A 22374-nucleotide genomic window follows, 5' to 3' on the forward strand; every position below is an offset into this window, starting at 1 on the left:
GTGTGTGGGTTTAGTGAGTGGTGAACCACCAGGGGATCCCGTCTCCCCACAAACCAGTATCTCTCAGAGGAGGAGGTGAAGGACGGGGAGGAGACCAGGAGCCGAGCGTCGGGCTTCGGGGGCGCGCGCAGCGGCTGGAGCGCGGGGAGAGGCCGGGCCACCTCCCCTACCCGGCCGCGCACCGCCTGGCCCGCGGCGGTTCCAGGCACCACCCTCCCCGCCCGGGCAGCGCCGGCTGTGGCAGTGACGAGCTCCCGCGGCCGGCGGCACCGTCCACCGACGAGCGGCGCCCTCTTCTCCCACTTCTCCCCACGTTTCCCTTCTCTGCGGCGAAACGCTGTCCAGCAGCCCGCGTCGCCCCGTCGTCAACTTAGAGCTGGAGGCGAAGCAACTTTGGCAGTGGCGGCGGGGCTGGAATCCCCCTTCTCCTCGGCAGCAGTAGCCTCGCAAGTCGCTGGGGTTGGGTGGGGCGAGAGTTTCGCCGGCGCATCAGCGCTGCTTCTGACGGTTTGCAACCTGTTTCCAGCGAGCTGGGAGCGGGGTTGTGACTGCCGGTCGTCTGCGGGAGGGGGACTTGTTTTTCTTTTCCTCTAGAGACCTCGGCTTGCAACTGGATAAAGCAGTGTAGAAAGGATGTAACCAGGCAGAGCAACTGTTACCAAGAAGGCCACCACCCCACCCAAAGGCAGTGTGGAGCCTGTGGCTTCGTCCGGGCTCCCCGAGTCGCAACGTTAATCAACAGTCAGGTGTAGATTGCAACTTTCCAAGGTCAGCCGCCGGGAGTAGCCCATTCCTTCTACAGACCCTGGAGCGCACACTTCGCTGGGACTGAACTTGGCTGAGAAATGCACAAGATGCCGAACGAGGAAGGATTGTAGGGAGCGTGTGTGTGACCCCCAAGACCCATCCTCCGCGATCCCCGTAATCTCCGATCCCCGCTACCGGGCGGGGGTGAGTACGTGACATGTGCCTAACTCTCGGCAGCAACTTCGGCAGCAGGTGTCGATCCTAAGCAGGAGCCGCGGCTGCCGGGTGTGTCCTCGCCAAGCCATGCTAGCCTCGGGCGCGCTTCTCGCCCGCGTGTCGCGGCTGCTGCTTCTGCTACTGCTCAAGCTGTCTGCCTCTTCTGCCCTCGGGTTCGCCCCTGCGACCAGGAACGAAACTTGTCTGGGGGAGAGCTGTTCACCTACAGTGATCCAGCGCCGCAGCAGGGACGCCTGGGGACCGGGCAATTCTGCAGGAGACGTTCTGCGAGCCCGTGCACCCAGGGAGGAGCAGGAGGCGGCTGTGCTTGCGGCGCCCTCCTGGGACCTGCCGGCGGCCCCGGGTCGTGGCCCCGGTGTAGGCAGAGGGGCGGAGGCGTCTTCTGCCGGAGTCCCTGCACCTCCAACCAGGCTGCCTGGCTGGAGGTGGAAAGGTGCTCGGGGCCAGGAGCCTCCTGAAACTTTGGGGAGAGGGAACCCCACGGCCCTCCAGCTCCTCCTTCAGATCTCAGAGGAGGAAGAGAAGGGTACCAGAGGAGCTGGCATTTCCGGGCGCAGCCAGGAGCAGAGTGTGAAGACAGTGCCCGGAGCCAGCGATCTTTTTTACTGGCCACGAAGAGTCGGGAAACTCCAGGGTTCCCACCACAAGACCTCACCCAAGACGGCCAATGGACCAGCGGGGCACGAAGGGCGGATAATTGCACTCCCGGGCCGGGCGCTGGCCCAGAATGGGTCCTTGGGTGACGGAATCTATGAGCCTGGGGGTCCCCGCCGTGGAAACAGCACGAACCGGCGCGTGAGACTGAAGAACCCTTTCTACCCGCTGACCCAGGAATCCTACGGAGCCTACGCGGTCATGTGTCTGTCGGTGGTGATCTTCGGGACAGGCATCATTGGCAACCTGGCGGTGATGTGCATCGTGTGTCACAACTACTACATGCGGAGCATCTCTAACTCCCTCTTGGCCAACCTGGCTTTCTGGGACTTTCTCATCATCTTCTTCTGCCTTCCGCTGGTCATCTTCCACGAGCTGACCAAGAAGTGGCTGCTGGAGGACTTCTCCTGCAAGATCGTGCCCTATATAGAGGTAATGCCTTCCAGGGGGTCTCAAGCTATTGGCTTTATCTGTTTCCGGGATTATAGCAACAGAGAACTGCTGCTGGATGCACGGACCTAGCTGAATGTCTTTGCTTATCTGGAGCCCTCTTTCGTTTCTCTTTCCAGTCATTTATGCATATGTGCATATACAAAAAGAGGCAGCTTCGCTAAATCACCTTCTAATTCATCTGCACCTGGGCTGTAAAAGAATGATGATCTCACAATATATATAATTGTTTGGAGTATAAATCTATCTCCCTGAATATGGTGATAGGCATATTTCTGATTTGGCACTTGTTAGAGATTTTAGGGTTAAATAAATGGCCAGCCCACGGTTGTCATCATCAGAGCCTACAAAAAAAAAAAAAAAAAATCATTAGCCTTTATCTACTAGTTATCTAGTGCTTCAACGTGATTTTTCCTCCAAGATTACTGCATTTTTTCTTAAACACCAAGGTTGGAGTCACATTATTTTTACAAAGAAAGGAAGGAAATTATGTTTCTTTGTCAGTTGGCCTCATGATATATTATTAACCTATCAAATTAGCTTAAGTGTCTGGCTGTCTTCCATGCTGTCACATCTAAATTCTTATGTCATTTGTTTCTTTTTCCTTCTTGATTTCTTAATTGTGTGTGTGTGTGTGTGTGTGTGTGCCCGCGCGCGCACGCACGTGAACTTAAGCAAAAATAAGACTTTGGCCACCATGGCACGGAATTTGTTTAACATTCTCAAATTTATACATTTGTCATTTGTGATGGGTGTAAAAATTGGCTATTTTAAGGGCTTGACCCTAAGACTAGAAAATTTCTTGAGACGGGGGCACATTGAGGTTCCAAACTTTGGAAACAAAAATCATGTGGAGTGAAATTGAGGTGTTTCATCCTACAGCTAGTGTCCTGGCCCGCTATTGTGGTAGGTGGAATTGGCTCTTTAAATGGCCTTGCTTTAACACCAGCTCTTGGAAGGGGCCCAGGTGTTTTGCTGTCAGTTGTGTTTTTAGCCAGCTGGCCCCTGATTTTCTCCATTCAGACTGTCCGTTTCATTTGTGGAAGCAGAAGAAGGGAAACTGTAACTATTCCACAGCCCCTGATCCTGTCTGGCACCAGGACCTATGACACTATGTTCAACATTGTTCCAGGCCTAAAGCTGGAACAGAAAACAGTACCTACTTAGATGGAGCAAGGCAAGAGACAGTAAATAAGACCCTCTGTTATCCTGACAGGGATCAGGTGCAGGAACATTCCATGACTACGAAATCAGCTGTTGCAACTTTATCAGCAACCTGGATTTCTCTTGCAGGCAAACTTGGCATATCTCTGAAACATCTACTTTGTTTGGTAGACAGTTCATTTTTGAATCGTGAAGGTGGTAGTTTAACTCATGTTAGAGAATATGTGTCTATTTACCAACTGCCTCTTCAAGGTCAGTTTCAAATTTCCTTTTTTTTTTTTTTTTATCAGAAGAAATTGACTTATGCAAGAAAGAGACAAGTATAAAGTGGGCAAGAGAGGTGCCTCAATGAAAGAGAAATGTATTGGTTTATCTCACTGGAAATGTATTGGACATGTAGAAATCTGTATAGGCTAGAGGGAAAGACAATATGACAGAAAAAAGAAATTGGGGAAAGAAAAAGTACCAAAGTTTTTGAAAGAACACCTTAAAAGAAAAGAATATCAAATTCAAGAAAGAATATAAAAACTTTGGTTAGTTTAATGAGATATACGCATGCATTTTAAGCACTGGCATTTATTATGTATACATTTTAATTTTCCTTCTCCATAATTCTGAGTTTTTATAAATGTAAAAATACTTTCTTTCATTTGTGTTTCACTTGTTAGTTTAATTAGCTCCTCAAGAGTGCTTTATCTTTTATTATTAGTCAAATCTCTTTTTTTACTCTCTGTATTTTTGCTTAGTTTTTTCCCGATCCTAATAGCTTTCTCTATTTTTCAGTTAGTAGTGCAGGTTTGGTTGGTTGGTTGGTTGGTTGGTTGATTTATTTACTTATTTGAGATGAAGTCTTGCGCTGTCACCCAGGCTGGAGTGCAGTAGTGCGATCTCAGCTCACTGCAACTTCTGCTTCCCAGGTTCAAGCGATTCTCCTGCCTCAGCCTCCTGAGTAGCTGGGATTATAGGTGTGCACAACCATGACTGGCTAATTTTTGTATTTTTAGTAAAGATGGGTTTCACCATGTTGGTCAGCCTGGTCTCAAACTCCTGACCTGTGATCCACCTGCCTTGGCCTCCCAAAACACTGGGATTACAGGTGTGAGCCACTGCGCCTGGCCATAGGGGTTATTTTTCTTAGAGAATCATGAGATTCAAAAGAATCAAAGATTGCTTAGAGAATCATTAGTTTATTTTTTTTAATTAGAGTATAATATACATTTTATTGTTAAAATAGTGAATGAACATCTTAATATGTAGCATTTCTATATTTCTATCTAAACCATATCACTCTGAAATAATTTTATAATATTTTATAAAAATAATTATTGGACAATATTGTTGGCTTCGTAATTCCTGATAACTGAGAACAAGAACTACAGTCTAAATCTCAAAATGAAAGTGTTTCTGTCTCCAGGAGGCACTGATGTTTTCACCAAAGTAAGCAATATTTAGTATCTCTCCTATGTTGGGTTCCTGCAAAAGCAGACCCTGAGATGTAGATTTATTGGGGCATCAAGCTTATTGGGTTGTGCTCTCAGGTTCAACACCTATTAGGGAAGGAAGAAAACAGGATTGGGCAAAGGGAGAAGTTGAATTGTGATGCAGTTGTCACAAAGTCCTCAGCTGACGCCATTAGGAACTTTAGGGTTGGGATGTCCATGCAGAAATATCCTAAACTGAGTCAAAGAGGCTCAGCCTTTACATTTCTTCATGGACTAGTCATTAGATATAGGGCATTGGATGTGAGGCTGCTCCCAGGATGGGGCATAACCTTGAGTTGGTTGGATCTCTTTGGTCAAGGGCAATTCCCAGAGAGGGATGCAGCTAAGCACCATCAACCAATAGCCCCAGCAGCTGGAGAAATCAGTACTTCATTCTTAAGGGACTTTGGAGGGAGCTGTCTGGGTGGAAACCACAGCATCCACTACAGTAGATTTTGAGCAATCATGTTAAATCAAACATAGATGATGTTTTAATCCAATTCCTTCATTTTAAAGATGAAATATGCAGCTCAGAGACTATTCTAAACATATATACCTAGTTAGCCACCAGACCCTTAGTTTCAATGCTTTATATTTATATTTGCTGATTAGACAAACATGTATGAAGCACAAGTTTTAACCAGTGAGTTTTTTCTTTTCCTTTCTCCTCCTTGGCATCTTAAAAAAAATTTTTTTATCCACTAGACAGGAAAAAGATAAAAACTCATAAACATCATTTGTTATACAATTAAATGTATAGCTTCTTTTATTCTTAAATTTCATCTTGTTTCTCATAAAGTGTCAGTAAGTTCTGCAACAGGTAGTTAATTGAAATTTTTAAAATTGCAATAATCTGAGATAACTATGCTTTTTAATGTGCCAAACATGATTACTGTAATGACCAAAAAGTTATATAGGTTATATTTTATGTTCTTAAAATTGTAAAGTGTGTTAGATTGGTGAAGGACATTACAAATATATTACATTTGTTTGAACTTCCTCCAAATAATCTTCCAAAATTTTGCCTCTGACCTCAAGACTTTTAAAAATTGTTTGACATTTTGTCTCCTTTCATATTTCTAAATTTTGCCTTTCCTTCACTTGTTACTTTCTTGTATTTATTTTATTTCTTGGCTGTTTTTCCTGTTTTCTAACCATGTGTGATACCTTCTTACTTATAGGTAATTTACCATTTTCCAGTACCATGGTTAACCTTTTTCAGTGTTTTTATTTTTAAATTTTTCATAGTTAATTTTAAATTTTATCCTCAATTGATTATGGTTGACTTTTACAATTTTTCTCTCCCATCTTCTCTTTTGCTTTATTTTTTTTCTACCACAATTCTTTCTCCTCTACAGCTTGAGTGTTAGCATAATCTGAAGGGAATCATGGAATTCTGGGGGAGATTTGGGTTTGTGTAGAAAAATAGGGCCGGGCGTGGTGGCTCACGCCTGTAATCCAAGGACTTTGGAGGCCAAGGCAGGTGGATCACATGAGGTTGGGAGTTCAAGAAAAATAGGAGATATTTCTTGAGTAAAAATTATACAGTTTGTAATTTGCATTCAACTCCTCTTTCTATTTTAATTTGTTGGCCTAAAGCTTGAGAATAGCATCCAGCTTCCAGGGCCTATTGTGAGAAGAAAGTTTTATGATGTTCAATATTACTGTGAGTAAGAATGTTCTGGGAACTGTTGTAGTTGATGACTTTTCCGGTTCTATTCCAGGATTATGACATCTTTATGACCTAGTAATAAATCTCATAAAGACCAAGGACAAATGAAATGGTAGGAAAAGCCAGATGGGAGAGAAGAAATTTTGGATAGATGATGGCCATCCTCCTAGACACATCATTTTAAAGTGATTTATTACATAGTCACAAGAAAAAACTATACTCAAAACAATAGTTTTATATGTAGTGTGCTTCTTATGTGTATGGGTGGAGGTGGAGATACATGTGGGTGTGGGTTGCAATAGGAAAATGGCAGAGGAGTTCCCTACCATACCTACCATTCACTTAGGAATCTAACAAGTGTTTAAAACCAAATAATAAGAGCTAGGTGTGGTGGCACACCCCTGTAATCTCAGCACTTTGGGAAGCATATGCAGGCAAATCGCTTGAGCCCAGAAGTTCAAGACCAGCCCGGCTAACATGGTAAAACTCCATCTTTACAAAAAATACAAAAATTAGTGGTATGTGATGGTGTAGTCCCAACCATTCAGGAGGCTGGGGGGGAGGATCACTGGAGCCCTGGAGGTTGAGGCTGCAGTGGGTTGTGATCATGCCACTGCACTCCAGCCTGGGTGACAGAGTGGGACCCTGTCAAAAAAAAATCAAATAATTCAGACATCGAATATGGCAACTGAAACAGCTCTTTGCTTATTATTCAATGTAAGTCAGAATCAAGGTATCATCTGTCCCAGATCCTAGGTAACAGATTAAGGTCTGTTTGAACATTAATTGGGGGTTTTGAATGATTGAGATTCTCTTTAGTTTAAAAAACTCACATCTTCATTTTGGTTGTAGGGCAGAAGCCTTCAAATAATTATAGTGAGATAACCCCAGATCTAACTGTATTTTTTATTTTACTGGGATACAAAACTTCTGCACAGAGGTGGAGGGAGAATAAAGGGAACATGTCTTACCAGGACCTCTGGTCTGGGGATAATTTGTGACAAGTAAGAATCTTTTCTAATGAGAGGGACCAGCTTCTCCAATGGCTTTAGAAATACTGGTTTTAAATTGAATGGAACAAATGGCTCTTTCATTGCCTTAGATTGTAGCTAGCACTGACAAGTAAGAAAGGAAGGGTTTTTGGAGGTTGAAGATGGCAGTGCCATACAGCTATCCGATTCTACACAGATTTCCCTAGAACGCCTGCATTCAAGTAATAGAACATTTATCATGGCATATGGTAAATTTTCTCTGAGAGGTGGATTAGCCATTAGGTATTCTGCTGGACTTTTAAGTGGAAACATACTGTTTTATGAGCAATTTTAAAGTTACTAATAGTATTCTCAGGGAAAATGTACTCAATATATGAGAATAGTGCTGAACAAATATTTTATGACATCCATTAATCTTTTAGTAATCATTTTCTATGTTCCCATGCAAATGAAAATATTTAGCTCTTAACAGGAAGAAAAGAGTTTCTTAGCGTGTGCTTTTATTTATAACTCCATTCCTAAATGGTGTATAGTGAAGTTAACTGAATTTGGATCTTAAACAAGACAGAAAAGCTTTATAGTATTCAAATAAGAAATCCAAATAGTTTCCTTACCTATTGATTGTAATAAGAATGTATCCTTTTCTAAAGCTTGTCAATGAACTGTAAATAGGAAAATTGATTTTTTTTACTTTCCTTCTAGAGATAATTGTGTGGCCATCAGCTTTTAAGAATTATGTATAAAACAGCAGCACCCAATAAGTGATTAAAGAAATATGAATAATTTATTATTTTCTGTTATCCTTTTCTATAGATGTCATCATTCATTCATTGCTCACCATTCATTGATTTATCAAACATTTACCTGGCTTTTCTTCTCTGTGAGATACTATATTAGGAGTAGGCAAGAGAAGAAGGCAGTAGAGGAAGCAGGGAAAAGATTCCAAAGATGAATATCACAGATGAGCCACTACCATTAAAAGTACAGAAAAGTAATGTTCTATACCATGATGAATATTATAATAGAGGTTTGAACAAAGCATCATGGAAGCTCAGAAATGGCACTGAAATGGGTCAAGTCACAGTTGCACTTGTTATGACCAAAGATGGAGAAATTAAAGGGAAAACTGTGCTTTCTCCAATTATTTTCAATTATATTCTTACTGTTATGCCCATACAGCCTAGATCCATGATGAAAAGTTACAAATAGGAAAATCTTTTAATTCTTGCTTTTTTGTTTTCTTTAGTTTTCCCAGGATAGAAATAACAATAATAATTGGCAAAACAATTCAGCAGATTGTTCAGTACTGGAAATTTGTTTTAAAATATGGAATTTGTGCCAGTGCCTAGGATAACTATCTCTGCTTTACAATTAGTCCTCTTTAGTTATAAGGACACTAAACAAATCAAAATTAAACATTTTACTTACATGAATGGTTTATTTGACAATGTAATAACAGTATATTACATTGAGTCCTTTTCTTCTGAAACTATCAAAACATATACAAATTGTTTAATTCGACCTTAGAGAACCTAAGAAAGAAGATGGACAAGGGTGATACTTTAGACCCCCTTGTAGAGTCAAGGAAAGGGGAGCATAATGAATGGACTGCCTCAAGGATTGGAATAATCTCTCAAGCACATAATTAGAGTGAAGATTTTGAGCTCCTGAAGGCTTCCAATGTATCCTCTTATGTCAGCAAGTATCCTTCCACAGAGACAAGGAAGCAAACATGTCTGCAGAAGTAAAGCAGATATGAGCTTATGAGTTTACCAAAGGCTGAGTGGATTAGGGTCTACCTTTGCTTTCATCCTTAGGCTGCATGAACCTTGATACAATTTTTACACCTTTAATGGCATTCATCTCATGTGCTGCGACCCGATTTAACAGTAACCCACTGGAAGCACATGGATCTGTGTCTGGGATATAGATTGTGGGAGAGGGATGGGAAGGCAGCTATGCAGTGCCATTTGTCTCTGCCTCGGCATTTCTGCAACATCCTCCCAGGATGCGCCTGTCATTTCACTTCCCAAGAATTGACCTGCCAAGGTCCCATAATGAACTCAACCTTGTTGCCAAGACTAACTCTTAAATATTCTAATTGGAACAGTATTAGTGCCAGAAGAGATGATCTCATCCAAAATTTCAGAGCGGAGTCAAGAATGGAATTACTGCAACCTCAGATATGGAGGGTTTTTTTATTATTTGCAAAGTAGGTATAGATACTTTTCATAAAACTACCATAAAACACAGGATATGATCACTGTGCTAGGCTTGTTCTTGAGACAGAATACTTTTGGTTTGTGAATTTGTGATAGTTTTCAGTGTTATCTGTCTGTACACTTGAATGGTTCCTAGCATTCATTAATGAGGCCAAGGTAATTGATTTGATCCCTGCCTAGAATGAGACATTCTCATTAGGTCTGTGTCTCTACTCAGGTAGAATAGAGTCTACTTGTTTTTTCTCTCAAAATAGCCCCTTCCTAATATCAAGTCCCATATTCAGGGCCTATCTTTACTATTGTCTCCCTAGGTCAAATCTTTTGTATATGGGAATAGCATCTGATAAGCCAGTTCACATCAAGATATGAGATTTAGAAATAACTGCCTTTTATAATAAGATTGAATCAAGAAAGAAACTTCCTTAACAGACTACCAATAGTAAAATTTTGGTTAAAAGCAGATAAATTTTGTCTTAAAATATGGTTTCTCAGTTTCATTAAAATCATGATGACCTAACTACAAATAATTTTTAGTTTGAGTCCACAGTCATGCAAATCAGTATCATTAGTCAGAAAGGGAACTAGGTAAAAATTTGTTACCACTGAAATTCCAGGTCACTTTAAGATTGATTTGGAACATTATAATAATATCAGACATTGAAAACTGGCCTGTGGGCTTGGGGGAAATATTACATTTTGAGATGATTTTGTAAGTACTGAGAATAAACATGGAATCTTTAGAATCTAATATAGATGGTTTATATCTTAAGACAAACTGATGCTAATCTTGCTTTATATACATTTTTGTTTTAATAAACACCTGATAGATTAATAGGAATTATAACATGTTAGGTTGTAGTTAAATGAATTTTTTAACCATGTAAGGAATGCACTGTGCTATAGATGTCATAATTGGTAAGAAACTTAATTCAAGATAGGACTATAAAAGGAAAGAGTTCTTAGAGAATCAAGACAAGTTTTGAGAGAATATGTTGATTTTTAAATAGTCTTAACTGGCTTTTAAAATAAGTAAAGCGTGATATCAAGCTTGGGCAAAAGAAAAGAAGGTGGAGAAGGAGGCAGTAATGACAATTGATAGTCGATGCCTTCAAAATATTTTTCTCCCCACGGCATTGGGAATTACGTATAAATGGAATAGTCTGGGTATAATAGAAATAAATGGATATTTATTGTATGTGAATATGTCAGACTAAATATCAGTTGATAATGATAAGAAGCCTTCTCTTTCTTTGACTATGCTGCCAGAGTTTCATTCCAGAGAGTGCACAAGCAGTGCGTGTGTGCACGTGAGGGGCGAGGAGAGTCTCTCCTTGCTCTGTTATTGGTTTAGAAATATGAATTGAAGTGTCACTGCCATAGTATCATGACCTGCATGCACTCCAAAAGGAAGACCTTTTGGAAAAGGTCATCTTATTCAGAGCAGTCTGATAAACAGTGGCTCTGATAAATGTGCTACCCCACTAGTGCTCGAACAAGTATCTCCCATGGGAACTTGCCCTGAAGTGCTGCAAGGACAAGGATAATGGAAAAATGCAAGAAGCAGCCAAAGGCATACAAGCTCCAGCCATTTAGAAGTTCTACCCTGTGCTCATCCTGCTCTTTTCCTGACTAGTTGTTAGGCCTGTAACCACTGACATAATAGGTTATCATTCACGGCCCAAATGAATGGGTTTTCTTAACAATAAGGCCCTTGTTTTGAGGGTTACTTGTAAACAAAGGAAAGCACATAAAGGAAAGCACATAAGATGCACTTAAAGATTTTTTATATAAAATATAAACTAGGCTAGAATACAATTATCGAGATCTTGGTTAGAAATTTTCCTATTTTATAAAAATCGGTGTATTCTAGTCACTTCACTGTACTTGAACATGTCGATTCAATTTCATAGGAAGGAAATTTTGCAGAGAAGGACGTTGTTTTATTTTTTCTTTCCACATCAGTGTTATCATTGATTTGTGCCAGAAAGTTTTGCAAAAGACGCAATTTACTTCACGACTTATATTTTATGGGATCTGTGCTATTTCACATCTTACTCTCATTTTTCATCTTTTTGTTTGTTTTTTTACTTGTCTGCAGTAAGCTTCTGAGAAATGCAGCAATAGCTACGACAGGATCACTGTAGATTACTGTTTTTCATAAAGCATCCATGGGCTCTTTCTTCATATAATTTTGAATGAACAGAGATTTAATGTAGTACAAATTGGTGATGGTAGCCCGGGTTCCTCAGGTCCTAATAGTTGCTTTGAATTAGAAACTTGAGCAATGGGAAAAATGAAATCTATCTATATCTTGACTTATAAAGTATGCTTTATACCTTCATTGTTAAGTATTTTGCCTTATAAATTTCTTTCTGTTTGTATTATTATTTTTTTCTGGAATAAATAACAAGTTTAATTTTTTTTCTAATTTTTTATTGCATTTTAGGTTTTGGGGTACATGTGCAGAACATGCAAGACAGTTGCATAGGTACACACATGGCAGTGTGTTTTGCTTCCTTTCTCCCCTTCACCCACATTTGGCATTTCTCCCCAGGCTAAACCTCCCCACCTCCCCCTCCCGCTGGCCCTCCCCTTTTCCCCCCAATAGACCCCAGTGTTTAGTACTCCCCTCCCTGTGTCCATGTGTTCTCATTTTTCATCACCCGCCTATGAGTGAGAATATGCGGTGTTTCATTTTCTGTTCTTGTGTCAGTTTGCTGAGAATGATGTTCTCCAGATTCATCCATGTCCCTACAAACGACACAAACTCATCGTTTCTGATTACTGCATAATATTCCATAGTGTATATGTGCCACATTTTCCCAATCCCAGGAAACCATGGGACTTAAAATTACCTTGCAATGGAAAGAGCAATACATTTTTTTCTTATTTTATCAAGAGATATCTTCACTCTGAATCTTTCTCCAAAGTCATTCATTGTTGCCATGTAACTTACTGACTGGGTTAATTTCTCCTAAGTGGTGTAAAGTAGCTGTCTTAAGTTGGACAGCATAGGTGCTGAACCAAAATTTGGGACTCATGATCTCCTAAATGTAAGTTTAACAGAGTGACAAATTATTTGAAAGCTGAGGTATGTCTGTGGTTCTCATAACTACGGAGTTGGATTTCTTTAAATTCAATCTTGCCAGTGGTGATAAGGGACTAGATAAGGAACCTTCCATGCAGATGACTGTATTTGTACTCCTTCATTATCCTAACCAAACGACTTGTATTTTGTTGGTTTCTTTCTGTAACAAAATTTAAAAGGTAATTCAATAAGCCATTCACAAAAACTTCCATTATATTTTCAAAATCCTCCATGTTTTGTAGGTTTCTGTTTTTATTTTGGGGTAGACTTTCATAACATATCATATTAGCATCCACAATAAGGGGAGAAGTACATATTACCTTGCTCCTTATTAAGAAAACTGAGGCAAGGAGAAGATGAGAACTCATCTGTCAGGTATTGAATATTGCTTGAAATATCTGGATCATTAAGTGGAGTCAGTTGCACCTTGAATGTAATTAGGAAGAAACCTTTTTAGATGACTTCGGAATGGAGTTTGGTTAGAGTTAGAAAAACATTCAAAATATAGAATACAATAAAATTATTTTATAATATGAGTGATTTGAGTATGATTTAGTATTCATTCTTCAGTACCTTATAAATCTCCTAGTTAGCAAATGTTATAATAGCATAAATTTTACCTCTAAAATGATCGTATCATTATAATATAGGAGAAAATTTATCTCTTTATTATCTCTATATTTTCATATAAGAGAAAACTTAAGAAACCCATTCAAACTGATTTATTTAATGATTTTATAAATGACTAAAGTAACATACAAAGCTAATGGCAGTCCTTCCTGGGCTATCTTTTTTCCTACACAGGAGCAAGCTTTTACAACTTTATGAGGGTTACTGTGTATGTCAAGAGTAACAAAAAGTACATTTAGACATGAATTCTGGGTGGTCTTCAAGTTCTCTTGCCTTTTTGCACCATCCTTGTATCCCACGGATTTAAATAGATACTTCAGTTAAAATACAAATCATTACTGTCCTGGGTTGTTAATAACCACTCAAACTGACAATCCCCAGGCTATCCTAGTTTAATCGACTAAATAAGACATAGATGATATTTGAAAAGAACTAGATCTTATCTCTTGAAATGCAACTATACATCATGAGAGGTTTTATGAATTGGTCAGCCTGTAAAGCTAGTTAGGCATCTGTAGCAATTTCCCTAGGAGATATTGTGAACTTATGTTTCTCTTCCAATCTTGTTAAACTAGTGATTCTCAGCTGCAGTCTCCAGGCACACATGGATATGTCCCAGATCAAGGGGAGTCACAGCAAGCATGCCAGATACTGTTAGTCAAGGCTGTCTGCCTCGTAGACTGTCATGAGTCATTGCATATATAAAGCAACTTACTGGGTACATGGTAGCAGGTGGGAGATAGTCAAGAAATTCTGTCATGGATTCCAAATCTCTTGAGGACAAAATTCCTGCTTTATTCATTGCTGTTCCCAGCAGCAGCTACAGTATATTTTATAGATTCTTTCTCTCTCTCTCTCTCTGTCTCTCTCTCTTAAAAACAAGACACAAACATATAGCATTGTCTAATCCAGTGCTCTTTTTGCAAGTAATATGCAATGTTCAATAACGTCATAACGATACAAAAATGGGAACAGTTTAGGGGTGATCAAGAAGAGTGGCCCTAAAGCCCTCACTTTCCTCATGTGCTCACTGCTCATGAGGCTCACTGCTCCACATGTGGACTGGGCAGGAGCTGAAGGAGCTTTATTGTTGTTATTCTGGGACACAAAGAAGAGCAGAACATTGTAGTTTGAAAGATCTTAGAGTTGTTTATTTTTATTTCTTTGCCCTCTCTGTATTCCAGTGCCAGTCCTCTCAAAATGCTCAATATCTTATTTTCCCCAATAGTTAAAATTTTGTTTCTAATTTTCCTCTGATCTTGAAATTCTGAAAATTAATAGTCTTGTCTATGAAAAGTGTTTACAGTTCTGCTTTTGTTGCTGTTAATTATTCCTCCCATTGCAGTTTAATTAATAGGGATTGCATCTTACTCATTCCGTGTCTCAGGATGTTGCTTCAAAGAACTACCCATCTAAGCCAATGCTTAACAGCTTTACTCCCAAGAGCATATTTCATGGTGATATTGAATTTTAGCAATCAGATATGGTCATTAAATGCAGAAGATCTGGCATTCATGATGTAGTTTTATAATTGCACATAATTGCACTATTCATCTTGGTAGAATTTTTAATAAGCTGTATGTAAACAAGTATATTTCAAAATTGTGATAGAAATCTTTTCATGTTGCTCCAACATCGAGGAATTTTAATTACATGGGTAGATTTCATGTCTGGGTAAGCAGAAATTAGACCACCACTCATTATTTGGATGAGTTTTATCAATTAATTTCTGAGGTGTGCAGTTAATTCTTTACACATGTTTAAAACCTCCTGTAAATAATTTGGGAAAGTACTGACAGGGCCTTTGTGCATTTCTTGCTCTTTCACACCATAAAATGTAGTGCATAAGTGAATTTACAGAAAAAGATCTGAAGTAATATCACTGCAGGCAGTGGCAGCAGGAGAGAGTAGATGTCTAGGACTGGCATTTGGGCTGCAGTTGCTCTTGGCAACCGCATCTCAAGTGCCGTCTGCATTTGGAGCACTGCTACTTTCTTCATTGGCTCCTTCAGCAACTCTCTCCGTTGCTCTTGTGACCTTTCTGGACTGTTTACCCTGTTGCAGCTGGATCCAACTGTAGAGAGTGAGTGAAAAGTGCAATTTGAAAACAGGAGCCTTGATATAGGAGCTTTTTTTGAAATTTGTATATGAAAACTGGGAAGAATTCCTTAATTCATGATTTATCAAAAGTACTACAGATCACGTATGTTTGAGCCTTTGACTCAGTACTAAAGCTTTTGGGAATAGGACTGAAGAATTGAGCATCTTCAGATAAAATACAGTGTAGAATTCCTGATGATAAGTTGGAACACATGTAAATCTTGCTTAACATTTGTCCTGGCTTTTGTTATCTTATGAGATTGAAGGTAAACAACCTGGAAAAACACTGCCTTGCTTTCTTAGGCAGTTAACATCTTCTAATTAAGAGCGGATGTGCAGCACAGCCTCTGATATCTAAGGAGTTGGTAATCTAACACACCCATCTTAATACATGTCCACCCACATGCATTTGCCATTACCTTTCATTAAACACTTTGTAACTTCCTGGAGTTAGGCATGCAAATACTAGCATCTGTGATCATTGATCTACATGTTTTCAATCTCTAGATTTAAAACTAGGGAGATTAGCAGAGAAGATGCTATCTTTTGTGCATTGAGTGTTCTTTGCAATAGTGATAGAAAACCACCGAGCAAATAGATGTTCTGAGCCTCTAACAGATGCCTCTCCTCAGAGTCTTCAGTATTTTTATGTTATGAGCTTTCCTTTTAATAGAAATGCTATTCATGATTTCAAAAGAATGCATTGCATAAACTTTGGTAGCTTTGTATTTGTGCACTAACTCAAGTTACAAAGTGACAGGGAAACATGTACAAAGACCTGCCTTAGTGAAGATGGCACAGAAAGGCTTGCTGAGGGTTTCTGATAGTTTAAGAAGCTGCTTTTCTTCCCCTCAGACTTAAGAGAAATGAATTAAAAATTTGAAAAACTAATATGCAAATGCCAAGTTTCAAAAATCTATAAATTAATGTACTGTAATTTCCACATGATACTGTTTGATAAAGACTTGTAGAAAGTGGCCAGCATTCTTAGATGTCTCCAAGTATGGCAATTGCTGACATTTAAAAACATGACTATAAGACAATTGTACAAGGTGGGCCTCAATTTTCGAATTATTTTGTGCCTCCAGCATACATGGAAAACAAATTTTCATCAATGTGAACAATTATTAATTTGGAAGTTAATTATTAAAAGATGAAAATGGAGATTTCTTTTTGTTATTTGAAGTCATATTAGGTTGATGTTTCCCATACTGATGTTTATGGGAGACATTCTGAAAAATTTAGAGAACAAGAATTGTGGTTATAAGCCCAATCATGACACTGATCTACAGCTTTGCCAGTCAATTTTTTTATTTCATTAACACCTCATTATACCTCATTTTCAGACTATCTTCACTACTAGTTATGGGAGTAGTCAGGGCATAGACACAATGTCCTTATTTTCCATATTAGAACAAGTAGACACCGTCTGATAGGTAGCATATAAGGAGGAAATATTTGACATTGGAATTCTCAGAATCCACAAGGCAAGTTGCCACAGCTCTGGGGAGAGTGACAGCTTGAATGTAGTAGATAAACAACTAATGTTTTGAGTACTAAAATTGTATGACAAATGGTTTCCCTTTTGTCAACATCATCCCTTTGACTTTTAAAAAATTAGACATTAAAATTATACTTATACACAAGAACGGAAAACCAAACACTGCATGTTCTCACTCATAGGTGGGTGTTGAACAATGAGAACACATGGAGACAGGGAGGGGAGCATCACACACTGGGATCTGTTGGTGGGGGATTAGGGGAGGGACAGTGGGTGCTGGAGAGGTTGGGGAAGGATAACATGGGGAGAAATGCCAGATATAGGTGATGGGTGATGGAGGCAGCAAACCACCTTGCCACGTATATACCTATGCAACAATCCTGCGTGATCTGCACATGTACTTCAGAACCTAAAGTACAATAAAAATAATAAAAAATAATTATATATTTTTTTCCTCTACCTCTTTGCCAGGGAATGGCCTATAACTGTGCTTCTTAAATCTAACTACCAGCAGGCAGGTGAGAGCGAATGCATCTACTCCATATACTCTAGTTTTTTGGAGATGCAGACCAAAGCATTCCATCCACCCAGGGATTTTTCTTTTTATCTCATATTTTATCTAACACCTTATTAACATTTTACCTTCTACTCATTGTTCTTGTTTAAATACACAAATAATGACTACATTTATTAAATATTAAATTACTTAAATTTTTCCCAAAATATGTGAGTAGATTTAATGCTGCTGGGTGATTGCTGTATTTATGTTTAACTGTGAGGATCATTCCCTCCATTTTGGTTGACTATGATATGCTTGAGGGAAGGGACTGCTTCTTGTAACTTTCTGTTTTCCGGATACCAAGTGCAGTGCTTGGCATAGAGTTGATATCAATAATGTGTGCTTGTGTTGGATATGTATCTATTTATCCCATTTGAGTTCATGTACAATGCTTAATAAATGTTTTGTAAGTAAATGAATGATAGCATGCTTACATTAGGAACATGTGTTTATATTCTTGGAAAGCCTCTGTGTGAAAAAAATAGGCATATATTTTTGGTTCTTAACCTTTAAATGTTGATTTTTTTAGATGTCTGAACTATATGGGTATAAGAAGAGAGCCTTTTTGAATACATTTTTTCATGTGTTTATTGTCAAAGAGTTTTCTGCTCCAAAATTTTCCTGTGCTTGGGATATCAAGACATTTTTCTGGCTCTTTTCTGCATATTTTCATGTATTTTTACATGTTCTATTTTTTTTGTTGTTTTAGTATCTCTTATTTATTTAAATTTGATACACATATCTATTTTATGATAAATATATTTATTTTATGTCTGATTCTGTATCTTTGGCATATAAGTTCATAGTGGCTAATTGTCTCTTGCATATTGTGATTTTTGATTTTATCAACTCATGTCCCTTGAATTTTAACTATAGGATTTTTTGAAGCCTGGTTTTGAAGTGCGTTCTTCCAGAGAGGATTTACATTTGATTTTACCAGGTGCCTGGGATTATTTTAAATTGCATTTTGGGTTTTCTGAGCCACATAGATCCTGGAAATTTTCACCCTAACACCATGTAAGTTCAAGCTCCTGGTTAGAATTTGACATTTTTTCCCTCCTTTCCTCCCAGTTTATCCAGACCCAAATCCTATCATACAGGCAGATTTATTCATTATTTCCCTCTCTTTTTTCCCTTTACACCTCTACAGATGTCAGCATTTGAGGAGTTCCAAATTAATCGGGGGTCTTGACCCAATCCCCACCCACATTGACCCCATCTCTGCTTCCTGCCTCTGTGTACCTGGGCACTTTGCCCCACCCATTTTTCTAGCTCAAACTAACTTGAAACCCTCACCAGGATTGGCAGGTGCCCCTCGGGCAAACCTGCAGCATGAACAGGGAGGGGTGTCTGACCTGTTTGAAATTTGTTTTCTTTTGGATGTTGGTCTCTGGAGAATTTTCCTTTCTTGTTTTCCATACATGTATGCCTTTGAAAATAATACTGAAATACTTTATTTTGCATTTAGGAAAAATTGGAGGAGCTCTCTAATTATCTAGTCCATTGGAGACAATAAATTTGCTCTAGACAATAAATAAGCTCTTGAGTGTTTGCTGTGTGTAAGGCACACGACTGACCCTCACTCTGGAGAAACATGAGCATCCTGGTCAGTAATGAAAATGGGATATTGTGCACTATCCTAACTATCTAGATCTCCTAGAGGCAGACATTTTCATGGTGAATACAATTTTTAGTGTCTCTGGATTCTTATCTACAATACAAAGCTACTGGACTAGCTGATCTTCATGGATCCTTCCAGTTCTAAATGTTCTGTCCTCCATGACTCCCAAGACACTTCACTATAGTTTGTTTTCTTTTTTGATGCTTACAATGTTTCAGCTGACGTCCTGAACTCACTCACCCATGTCTCATTTAGAAAACTGTTGTCTCTCTCTTATTTCTATTTATGGATGTATTTATTTATTTTACTGTTTTGCCAATCTGCGTGTACTTCCTAGTGCTTTGATCTTTCGGGGAACACCGGGAATAAGTGTCTTCTCTGTTCCCCCACAGGTCGCTTCCCTGGGAGTCACTACCTTCACCTTATGTGCTCTGTGCATAGACCGCTTCCGAGCAGCCACCAATGTGCAGATGTACTATGAAATGATCGAAAACTGTTCTTCAACAACTGCCAAACTTGCTGTGATATGGGTGGGAGCTCTACTGTTAGCACTTCCAGAAGTTGTTCTCCGCCAGCTGAGCAAGGAGGATTTGGGGTTTAGCGACCAAGCTCCAGCGGAAAGGTGCATTATTAAGATCTCTCCTGACCTACCGGACACCATCTATGTTCTAGCCCTCACCTATGACGGTGCGAGACTCTGGTGGTATTTTGGATGTTACTTTTGTTTGCCCACGCTTTTCACCATCACCTGCTCTCTGGTGACTGCAAGGAAAATCCGCAAAGCAGAGAAAGCCTGTACCCGAGGGAATAAGCGGCAGATTCAACTAGAGAGCCAGATGAACTGTACGGTAGTGGCACTGACCATTTTATATGGATTTTGCATTATTCCCGAAAATATCTGCAACATTGTTACTGCCTACATGGCTACAGGGGTTTCGCAGCAGACAATGGACCTCCTTAACATCATCAGCCAGTTCCTTTTGTTCTTTAAGTCCTGTGTCACCCCAGTCCTCCTTTTCTGTCTCTGCAAACCCTTCAGTCGGGCCTTCATGGAGTGCTGCTGCTGTTGCTGTGAGGAATGCATTCAGAAGTCTTCAACGGTGACCAGTGATGACAATGACAACGAGTACACCACAGAACTCGAACTCTCGCCCTTCAGCACCATCCGCCGTGAAATGTCCACCTTTGCTTCTGTTGGAACTCATTGCTGAAGGGCAGTACTTGGTTGGGTCATTTTATTTGTTTGATTTTCATATCCCGTGAAAGTTTTTAATTCATATTTTTCCTTATAGGGAAAAATGCAAAAAAGAAATAATAAAGAAATATTAACTGCTGTAGAACTGATTTTACAAATTAATATTTGTGCTTCGAAAAAAAAGTTTCTATTTAGTTATTTAAGAAGAATGAGAAGACCAATAGTTTTAGATGATTTTATCTGGTACGGTGCTAATATTTTATTTGAAAAATGTTACTGCAACTTAACTTAAAATTCCTAACATCTTTTCTTCTTTTAAAAGTACAATTATTGTATATTGATTATAGCCACGTGATTTTGTAGGTTATTTTCGATTTGAGTTGTGATTGAAAGTATGCTGTATATGGTATCGTGAGATGATTTGTACTTGGAAGCATTCACAAAGTAGCACCAAATAAATTACACTTTATTCTTTAATGTCATTGTCAATCTACTTTTAACTAATATTCAATAAATCTTCTAATTGCCTTAAAGATCCAATTACTGGTTCTATGCACAATGTAAAACTGGCCTTACTATTTTATAATATATTTTCTTTTAAGGCAGGTAATCATTATGCTATTAAGAAGTTTTTCTAATAGCAGTATTTTATATGCATGATTCATAAAACTATATTGTATGTTAAAACAAAGATGTATTTTAAATATTCAGGTATATATGTCAAATTACTTCTGAATATTTATAAAATATGAATAAATAGCAGAGTAGGAAGAAAGTTTCTCTTTTTTAAAAATTCAACTCTTAAGTAGCGCATAGAGTTACAGGTTTTCCCTTGAGGAATTATGGGCAGAATCAAGAATTTTTAAAATGCAGTTATCATCTGATTTCCTCTGAACACTGACCTTTGAAGCTTTGTGAATCCTACGTAAAGCACTCTGAGTTCTAATTTTTCTCCTTTTGAAAAATAAACTTGACTAAATCTATACAACTTAGTTTCTTTAAGTGCAATGAAAGTATAGGAGTGGAATAATAAAATATTCATATATCTTTATGAGAACATTCAAATACTACCTTTAAATTGATACTTCATAAACTCTGAATTAAAAAACCTAACCTCCTCCATTGGGAGTATTTGGATCCCCTCTTTTGCCTCTTCAGGAGTTTAAATTGCAGCAATTGTATAGGATGCCTGTGGTGTGGGACACATGTCTAACTCAGATGGCAGAGACCATGACCTAGTGACACAGTGATATGTAAAAGCTACCAAAGAAGATGAGTAGTTGAATGTCTGTCTTCAGAAAAATCTTGTTATAGGGGAACCCAGTTTTCTTGCTGGGAAAATGTATTTTCTGCTTGTTGATTTCTGTTCTACTCAGCATAAGTAAGTCAGTATTCCTTTTCCCAAATTATAGCATGATATTATTTAAAAATCATTAAAGAGATTGGTGCAAATGAAACTCAGGTTAGCTAAGTGGGAGTGCTCACACTATCTCCCTATTCCCAGTCCATTACTTTTCAAAGGGACTTTTTCCCCACCATTGTGTGTATTCATGGGACCTGCAGGAGAATAAAAACAAGGCACCATTGTCTTCTTATAGATCCCTGTAATAGTTCTTTGGAAAAATTCTCAAGAGGACACCAGAGCTAGGTTTTGGCTGCTGAGCAGATCAGCAATTGTGATTCCACAGTGTCAATTTAGTCACTTTATAAATCAAGGACCGATTGAGCATGCCATGTAGAAAAGGTTCTATCCTATTACCTGAGTGACTTAAGGCAAATAGGTCACAGTCTCAGATCTTACAAAATCAGGCAGGGGTGACATGGACAGGAAAAAAATAAATACATAGATAACTATGATATAAGCTTAGGCTTGTTGGGTGCCTTAGGACGGTGTGAAGTTCTGTGATAGTTTGGAGTAGAGAGAATACATGTCGGATTAGAAGAGAGCATGAGAGGTTTTGTGAGATAACTGAATGGGTGGGCTTTTAGAAGGAGCTGATGAAAGATTGTGTGAGGAGTGGACACTTCAGGAGGAGAGAGCTAATTTATAAGGAATAGAGG

The 22374-nt window shown here is 39.0% G+C and overlaps 1 protein-coding gene across 1 annotated transcript; it reads left to right on the forward strand.

Moving 5' to 3' along the window:
* Window positions 1-12: 12 nt before the first annotated feature.
* Window positions 13-21088, forward strand: GPR37 (G protein-coupled receptor 37). Its single transcript, XM_002752056.7, has 2 exons — window positions 13-2070; window positions 19511-21088. The coding sequence occupies exons 1-2, from the start codon at window positions 1051-1053 to the stop codon at window positions 20327-20329; spliced, it is 1839 nt and encodes a 612-aa protein (XP_002752102.3). The 5' UTR covers window positions 13-1050; the 3' UTR covers window positions 20330-21088.
* Window positions 21089-22374: the final 1286 nt, after the last annotated feature.

This window comes from Callithrix jacchus, chromosome 11 (genome assembly GCF_049354715.1).
Source record: "Callithrix jacchus isolate 240 chromosome 11, calJac240_pri, whole genome shotgun sequence".
Lineage (NCBI taxonomy): Eukaryota > Metazoa > Chordata > Mammalia > Primates > Cebidae > Callithrix > Callithrix jacchus.

What these genes read in the sequence shown, in the direction of transcription:
- GPR37 (XM_002752056.7), top strand. Translation starts at nt 1,051, where the DNA reads ATGCTAGCCTCGGGCGCGCTTCTCGCCCGCGTGTCGCGGCTGCTGCTT. An exon ending in AGATCGTGCCCTATATAGAG is followed by an intron (nt 2,071 to 19,510) that starts GTAATGCCTTCC and finishes GTTCCCCCACAG; the next exon opens with GTCGCTTCCCTGGGAGTCAC.